The 9232-nt window shown below is 36.7% G+C and overlaps 1 protein-coding gene across 1 annotated transcript; it reads right to left on the bottom strand.

The window, feature by feature from the left end:
* Positions 1-1033: 1033 nt before the first annotated feature.
* LOC137744633 (cytochrome P450 94C1-like) lies at positions 1034-2979 on the bottom strand. Its single transcript, XM_068484407.1, has one exon. It carries the CDS (start codon positions 2977-2979, stop codon positions 1438-1440), a length of 1542 nt encoding a protein of 513 aa, XP_068340508.1. The 3' UTR covers positions 1034-1437.
* Between the last annotated feature and the right edge of the window lie 6253 nt (positions 2980-9232).

Below are 9232 nucleotides of genomic sequence, written 5' to 3'. Positions count from 1 at the left end.
GACATATTGCATGCTGCTGGCACTTTTAGCAAAACATATGCAATGCAAAGAGGCCACACAAAATATTAAAATCATGTACAAAAAGAAGACAGAAAACTGCAGCCAGCGTGGTACAAATTGACTGAGTATGACATATGATGTGTCGTGGAGCCAAGGAAGGCACATGTGAACACCTTGTGGACTTGTCACATATTTTGTAGTATATTTACTTTCCACTTCATAAGTTGGGACCAACGTTCCAACTGCCCAACGGCTTTGTTTTTTTTGTCTTTCTTCCTATTATTTGTTTTTTGTTCCTCTTATCTTATAATTTTACAAAGAGCGCACTTTTGCAATGCTATGTTTGGTTGAAAATTTTCTAAATTTCAATTAAGGTCAAGGACAAAAATTTGATATCACAAAAATTATACATATAAAGAAGAGACTAGAAAAGTTTTCATGAGCATTATAAAGGCATGTGAAAGAAATTAACAAAATTTTACTTGAAATGTGTCATTTGTAAAAAGAGAACTTCAAATATTGTTAGACCATTCTTTTTGTTTTTTTGTTTTTTTGGCCATGTGATAGTGTTTTGAGAATGCATCTTTTATTAAAAAATGTTGGCACTTTTATTTCTTAGTTTTCACTATTGGATTTCAAATGCACAGTTTTGGCTATAAGGTATATTGAATAAAGCACCTTATCAAAAAGATCGTTTCGTTTGTAGGACTAGAAACCTAGTTAGCCAAAGTCACCAAACCCTTTTGGCGAGTATGTGGTTTTGTGGATTCACATAGAATAACAAAGTACCCTAATTTAGTGAATACATAACAAGGAAGTAGAATATTATAATATATATTAGTAAGTGTACTTCTTCCAATATATCAAGAGTACTCACATCAATATGGATCAGGATCCTCTACTGATCTAAGGATGAGGATCCTCCTGACTAAGGAATATGGATCGTTAAATGAAAATACAATGGCTACAAACAGATGATCCTTTTAAAGTTATAATAATTATAACCGTTAGATGAAAATTTAACGATCCACATTTTTTGATCAGAAGAATCCTCATCCTTAGAGTACTCGCATAAAATAATATTGTGCAGCTTTCTGCGTACGAAACGAGACAAATAGATAAAGCAAATCATCACTAGCTTTAGCTAATTATATCATGAAGGAATATATATGTATCCACTTGCACAGTGATCAAGAAAAGCCAGCTACATTGCCACCATCTTGTACACCGAAATAAATACCGTACACCGCACCAAAGCAGACATTCTGGTTACATATGGTACACATTGAATTCAGCCACAGGTTGGCCTGGTTTCATCCATGTCACACTGCGCACCCCTATTGCATTGGTAGACCCATATAACATGCACCAAAAATAGATGTACCACATATGGCTGAGCAGAATATATATGACCCATCGTGAGTCATGACTCATTACTCATGACACGATGGTGGTGCTAGTCCTTTCTTTCACCAGCACTGGAAACCCACCGCTTAAGGTCGCAGTGAGTCCAGGAGAGAACTTCGGCACACGACATGATTCATGTGCTGCATGTTCGATGTTAAATCGTCTCAGCAGTGAAAGCACAACAGTTTTCATCTCCATCACAGCCATCTCTTTCCCCAGACAAACCCTAAGTCCCGGTTGAAAAATTGGGTACTTGAAAGGGTTTTCCATGAAGAAAACGCCATCCTTCAACCATCTGTCGGGCTTGAATTCCATGCAGTCGGAGCCCCAACTCTCCTGGATCCTACCCATTGCGTACGGATGGTAAGTAACCCTAGTCCCTTTCCTCACAAACGTGCCATCGGGTAAAACATCATCTTGTTCACAAAACTTTGAATCAAACTGTACAGGAGGGTAGAGCCTCATGCTCTCATAAATTGCGGCTTGTAAATAATGAAGTTCTTGCATTTGCTCAAAGCTCTTGAGACCCTGATTGATTCCAAGCACTCTATCAGCCTCCAACCGAATTGCTGACGCAGCGTTCGGGTGGGTTCCCATGAGCCAAAAGAAACTTGTCAAAGCTGACGCCATAGTGTCACGCCCTGCCAATAGAAAACTTATAACAATGTCTCTTAAGTAGCCTTCATCTTCTACACTTCTCATGAATCTTGACAAGAGATCTCTTTGGGTTGAAAATCCCGATTCGCGCTTTCTGGCGATCACCTCTTTGGCTAAAGCGTTGATCATATTTATGGATTCTTTAAGTTGCTTCTCGCTCCCCAAATTTAAAATTCTCTTGATCTTCCAAATTATGGGAGATGGCGTCATGGCTCTCTCGGCGGACAACTTCGAGGCCATGTCGAAAGCGACGGCGAATTCAGACAAGGGCAGTGACAACTCTAGGCACATAGGGTCCAACCCGAAAGAGAACTTGCATATGGTGTCGAACGAGAATCTCTTGAACACGTCTTGTAAATCGAGGACTATTCCGTTACCACCATCCGAATTAGAACAAACGGATGTTAAGAGAGGGATGAGACGGTGCTCGATTTCGTGATTGACAATCTCGAAAGCGTACGATCGTACCGAGTGTCTATCGAGCTCGAGGCTTGCCATCTTCCTCTGAAACCTCCATGAGTGGCCGTCCACGTTGAATATGCCTTGACCTAGAAAGTCGCCAAGGATTGTAGAGAAGGGTTTGCCCTTCGGGTAGTTTTCGAATCGAGTTTTGAGCATGTACTCGACGTTTTCAGGGTTGGCTGTGATGGTGTTTCTTAGAACATGTATGTGGATGGTTTTGCTTGGAGAATCTTGAAGAAGATGTGCATACCAATCACAAAGGTTTGCGAATTCTAAAGACCAGCTTGAGGTGAGATAGGTCTGACAAATTTCACAACTGCACCATAGTTTTGATCTCAATAGGAAAAGGCTGAAGATCATAGAGAATAGAAGAAAGCAAATGAAGGTGTAAAACAATTGCAAGAGCCCAGAAACTTCAAACTCCATTGGAAATATGACCAAGGAATGGAACATGGAAGAGACTGGTAATGAGAGAGATCACAAGATGGCATGACATTTTATATGCGATTCCATGGTTTTTCACGTAAATAATTTCCGCACACCTTTTACCCGTGCTTTTAAAAGTAAATATAAACAAATAAGAAACAGAATCAAATATTAATTTTAGTTAAGTGGTTTTTTTTTTTTTTTTTTGTGTACGTCTCCACTTCCAAAGAGAAATGATTGAAATATGGAAAGTGAGAGAAAAATATTTAGCATGAAGAACCCGTATGAGACGAGAGCAAACTGTGATGATCCGAGTCCACAAAACGAAAAATGTATGAAAAATACGTTCACTCACGTGGACTTATTCGTGTCTGTACGAACTGGCCTGGCCTTTTTAATTTTCTTTTTGGAGAACGGCCTTTTTAATTTTATGAGGCTGGTTTGGTATTACTGTGTTTTGAAAAAAAAAAAATTTATTTTTGCTGTGCTGTGAGAACCCGTATGAAACGAGAGCAAACTGTGATGATCCGAGTCCACAAAACGAAAAATGTATGAAAAATACGTTCACTCACGTGGACTTATTCGTGTCTGTACGAACTGGCCTGGCCTTTTTAATTTTCTTTTTGGAGAACGGCCTTTTTAATTTTATGAGGCTGGTTTGGTATTACTGTGTTTTGAAAAAAAAAAAAATTATTTTTGCTGTGCTGTGAGAATAAGCTTATTTTTGCTGCTTCACATTTTCAACTTTTTATTTCACCCAAAACTGTGCAAATAAGCCGTTCTTAAGTGTTTACCAAACACCTTTTTGAGCTTAGGTTTTTTTTATACCCACTTTTTATAAAAGCACTTCAATACCAAACTAGTATTGAATCGGGGGAAAAATTAGTGTGATGGTATGGCCTGTATGGGTACGAATCTACTATACATATATATATATATATATAAAATATATGGGTATATATATGCTAAATTGTAGGCATGGGTGAAGCTACAGAGGAACGAGGAGGGGCGGATGCTCCTCCCCTCGCCGAAATCAAGCCCAAGAGCGATGGTTCCACCCCTCTGGTCTCATCGGAAATGATGGAGTCCCGGCTACTTATTTGGTTTCTTTGCTGTTGCGCACAGCAGCAGCAACGAAGGGTTATAATTTTTTTTGAAAATTCCTAGGCGGAACGAAGCCGTTTTGCTTTATTGAGATAAAAAAAAAATTGATTATCGTGGGAACCACTGGTCCCCCATTTTTTATTCACACTTGCTCACACCCCGTCCGTTTTACGAGAGCAGCAAAATGTGCCCCAAAACTCGCAATTCACAAATATACCCTCAAGTTCTGACTTGTTAAATTATATTGGCAATGTATTTAATTTTGTATTTAAATTATATTGGCAATGTATATAAATTTTAGTCTACAATCACCTATTGTAGATTAATAGTTAGCGCATAATTCAATCTCTTACATATATGTAAATATTCGATAATTGGTTGTGTTCGTTTTGATCGTTATCACAGTAGTGTGCATTTTAATTTATTCAAATGAGTAAAAAAATGAAGAGTCGTATGTATTTGGAGTTTACCTTAAAAAAATAGGTCAACTACAATTTACTCTGTTCACATTTGGAATGATTTTTAAAATGGGTCACGAAGTTTTAAAAGTCTCATAATGCATCATAAGATATATTATAAGTGTATTAATTTTTATCTTCGGCCTAATTGTATGATAATTTATTAAATTGATGACATTGTGAGCTTGAGAACCTTATATGAGCTAGCTTGTAAACTATATTTGCACCGGATTGACAAAAAACCTCTTTAATTTAGGATTATTAACCTTTTTAAAATTCGACTTCAACAAGTATTTAACCGAAACCGTAGGGTGATTGGTGTTGAAAATGTGTTTTTTTTGGATGACTAATTAGAAAAGGAAAAAAAAGTATTTCGAATAGAAGAATTTGCGACGATCAACGACAAATTTTTTCCTCGAAAAGTTTTTCCAACGGCTCAATACCTTTTCCTACAACATTTTACCCTTGCTAATAACGTTTCATTATGCAATGAATGAGCACATTATGGAATGTTTTCATGATATGAAACCTCGCTGGCAACAATTTTTACCCTTTCAAATTTTGCCCCTTCCCTCAGTAATTCTTGGCTTCGCTACTTATTGTAGATACCTTTTGGATATTTGATAGTCTAAAACATATAATAGAAGTATCGACAATGTAATAAGTTTAGGAGAGTTTGTAGCAGTTATAACTTACTTCTCAATTTAGAATCTTAAAGCAACAAATGTTGTTCAAAATTCAAATATGACATGGTAGTTTTGTGGTTTATGCGCTTTACAAGAGATTATGAGAATGAAGATCGACATTTTTAGGATGTAATTCTTATACGGACAATTGCAAATCATCAAAGAATGGTGCGATATTTTTCTTGTGGCCTTTATGGTAGTTCTCCGACTTTCGAGTGTCGTGTGTTAACCTTTTTATTAGTTGTAAATGGTTTTTCCGTGCCTAAGAAATTGTATTGTATATTTGAAAGTTTGTAATTGCAGAAGTAGTAATGTTTCTATTAACGGCCTCTAAAGAGTAAGGACTTATGTTTGACATGTTTTCTCATATGAGCCATTGACCATTCTCAATGAAAATTTCCTTTGATCTAAAAAAAAATAATGAGAGCTACTAGACCCACCTCGTTGTCTTATTTTCCCATCCACGTTATAATCTCACCCATCTTAAAAAAGTTAAAAAATTAAAATGCTATTTTCTCACCCACTATTATTCCCAAAATAACCTTTAACATATATGTACATATGAAATTATAAAATTGTCTCTTAAAAAATATAACAAATAATATGTAAATGAAAACCACTAAGGTCTGCAAATTCAAATGGAAACGATAGAGGTATCCAAATTCAAAAGAATTCGACAACGACAAATTTAAAAATACGATGGAAAAATTCAAATGACCTACACACAAATAACTCTTGTACCCTTTCAATGGAAACATAATCTTCTACCTCTTCCATAGAAGCATCATCTTCTACCTGTTCAATGAAAAAGTCATCTTCTAAGTCCATTGCTATTTTTTTTTACTTTCTCTGAATGAAAGGAGATGAAAATATGAGTTAGGGTTTAAGGTAGACAAATTGTCTCCCATGCCCAACCTGGTTTATTTTTTTTTTTAATTAAAAAAAATAAGATAATAAATGTCCTTATCGGTCTTTTTGTAAATGTCGGTCTTTTTGTAAATAGACAAATTTGTAATTAAAAAATTTATTAAAAGGTAGGTAGGAAGATAAGATATTAGAATGAGAATAACATCACTCAAACTAATTAGCACATTTTTTTTATCCAATAATAGAGAATTAATTAGCCATGCATCATTCGTTCTTTTTTCTAAATAAAGTGCACTGTTGGCGCATGAGATTAATTGGTTAATTATTTGAGTGAGTTGAGCCATAAACTATTTAGCCCCTGTCAAGATCCTCCTCTATAACAACATAGAACTACCAAGTAAGTATGGTACCAATATAATAACTGGCTTTTAGCTAAAATGATTTATGAGATTACTCATCTAGTCTTTGACAATGATAATCGATAGAAGTGTTTCCTGAGTTTGTTCACCGTAAATCGTTTTGATTATTCCATGAAAAATTTGTCAATATCTTTGTTAAGTGGAAAGGTTAGTTTTGCAAAAGTATCCTTAAAATTAAAATATAAAAGCTATATCAAGTTATTAGTAACCAGAAAAAGGTAAGGCTCCTTTATCTGATGTGTGTTTGTCGAGCTTATGTTCTTTACTTTTGTTTTGGAATAATGTTAATATTTCTTTGTCAGGACTTACGACCAAAACTTGAAATTCTCATTTACTGAAAAAGAAGAAGATAATAGATCATAATTAAATGTGTTAGTGACGTTGATCGTCATACGAGCACCCCAGCTGGAATTTGAAGTTGCTGATGGCATGTCATTTTCGTGTAGTTTATTGTGGCACGTAATGAGGTGTCGCTCGAGAGTAGAGATGCATTCATTTTCCACATTTTTTGTAAACTTACATCGATGGTTGCTGCATCCATAATTCTTTTACATATCGTTTTCATGCATGCTTCAGTCATGTAGATAGAAAATCTGTCCTGTAACGAGAAGTGGCAATCACCCTAATAATGCAGTATTCAACATCAGTGTCCTGATGCAGGGACATATTTTACAAGACTGCATTTTTCTCACCATCTTATTAATTACTATTAAATTACTATAAGTTTTGAGACTCGTATAGTAGATAAATTAAATCAAACTCATCGAACAATAATCAACTTATTGTATATATGATATACCTAAGCGACTTCATCACCTTTCGAGAGAAACGGAGTAAAAAGGAAATGCAATCTGTTAAATGTAAATTTCTCTCCTACAAAGAGAGCATTAAAAGTTAAAAATTTTATATAGTACGCATTTCTTTTGCTGCCTTTCAACATTTATGTTGTGTGCCTAAAAGAAAAATCTTTATGTGAGCGTATGTATTGGCAAATGATAGTTATATAAAATTTACCTAAACTAGGTCGGGGTAATTCATACCTACATGATATATGTGATTACTTTATAGGCATAACATGGTCCACCACTAACATTACATGTATTGTCCTAACTTACTCATCTATTTCTATGTGTTGAGTTTTATCACAAAAGACCTCGGTGATATTAGAGGTGAAAACTCTAATTGTATATGTGAACACGAAAAATTTCTTGAAACAAGAAACAAGAATACGTGGCACAAAATAATATTTTTGTGTTTAATGATTTTGGGGTTACGATCTCTCAAATTTGGTCCTCTGATTCTATCTCTGTAAGATGTAGATTTGTTGATCCAAGGGCCGTCGAGGCTTGATCTTGGATGAACAGTTGTAAGTTTCTTCAAGGGCCTTCGTGGCTTTGATCTTGAAGGTTGATGGAAGTTTCTTCAAGGGCCTTCAGGGCTTGATCTTGAATGTTGATGGATGAGCGGATCTTCAAGGGCTTTTGGGCTTGATCTTGAAGAACGGTTGGTTTTCTTCAAGGGCCGTTGAGGCTTGATCTTGAAGAATAGATGTGTGGATTTGTTTGTTGATCCAAAGGGTCGTTCGGGCTTGATCTTAGGATGAACGGATGATGAATGATGAACACTTTCTTCAAGGGCCGTCGGGGCTTGATCTTGAGTTGGTGGGAGTTCTTCAAGGGCCGTTGGGGCTTGATCTTGAAGGATGGGTGTATGGGTTTGTTGAGGTTGTTGATCCAAATGGCCGTCGGGGCTTGATCTTAGGATGAACGGATGATGAATGATGAACACTTTCTTCAAGGGGCCGTCGAGGCTTGATCTTGAGTTGGTGAGAGTTCTTCAAGGGCCGTTGGGGCTTGATCTTGAAGGAGGATTTGACGAAGAACGAAGAGTGCTTTCTTGATCCTTCGGAATTCTTGGGAATTTGGATGCTTGAGAGCTTTGGAGTTTCAAAGCTTCAAGGATTTGGGGAATTCCTTTCCAATTTGGGAGTAGAGAAATGTATTTGTGAATTCCTTGATGATATTCCTCTTGATGGAGAAGCCTATTTATAGGTTTTGAGAATGAATCACCACCATTCATTTTTTTGGTTAAGTGAGTGGAGGTTGTAGGTGAAGTGTGTGAGGTTGGTGAAGTAAGTGGAGGTTGTAGGTGAAGTAAGTGGATGTTGTGGGTGAAGTGTGTGAGGTTGTAGGTGAAGTAAGTGGATGTTGTGGGTGAAGTAAGTGTGTGAGGTTGTAGGTGAAGTAAATAAATGTTGTAATTTTAATACATTGGTTAACATTTATTTTACTGAAATTTCGATGTCTACAAATGCCCCCACTTCAAGGCGCGTCGTAGACATGTGCTTGTCCCGTGTAGAAGATGCGTTTTGAAGTCCCTTAATGTAGATGTCAACCCAAGGGCCGTCGAGGCTTGATCTTGAATTGGGCTGGAAATTTCTTCAAGGGCCATCGAGGCTTGATCTTGAGTTCGACTGGAAGATTTTCTGGTTTCCTCCAATCGTTGATTTTTCACAGGCTTAATCTTGAACTGGGCTGGAGGATTCTTTTGGTCTCCCCCGAAGGTCTGAACTTAACTCATTTTATCTGGAGTTGAATTTGATTCAAGGGTGGTGAACACTTGATTTTGAATCGGACTTGTGATTTCTTCAAGGGCTATCGAGACTTGATCTTGAGTGAAAATAAGACCATGAGTGGTTTCAGGATTCAGACACATGGCAGGCAAGCACGAGGTGGAGGTGATAACC

Source organism: Pyrus communis, chromosome 9, assembly GCF_963583255.1.
Source record: "Pyrus communis chromosome 9, drPyrComm1.1, whole genome shotgun sequence".
NCBI lineage: Eukaryota > Viridiplantae > Streptophyta > Magnoliopsida > Rosales > Rosaceae > Pyrus > Pyrus communis.
The sequence above is the reverse complement of the archived record's forward strand: the minus strand, read 5'-3'. Positions and strand labels throughout refer to the sequence as shown.

Coding starts and splice junctions, on each gene's coding strand:
- LOC137744633 (XM_068484407.1), bottom strand. CDS start 2,979: ATGTTCCATTCCTTGGTCATATTTCCAATGGAGTTTGAAGTTTCTGGG.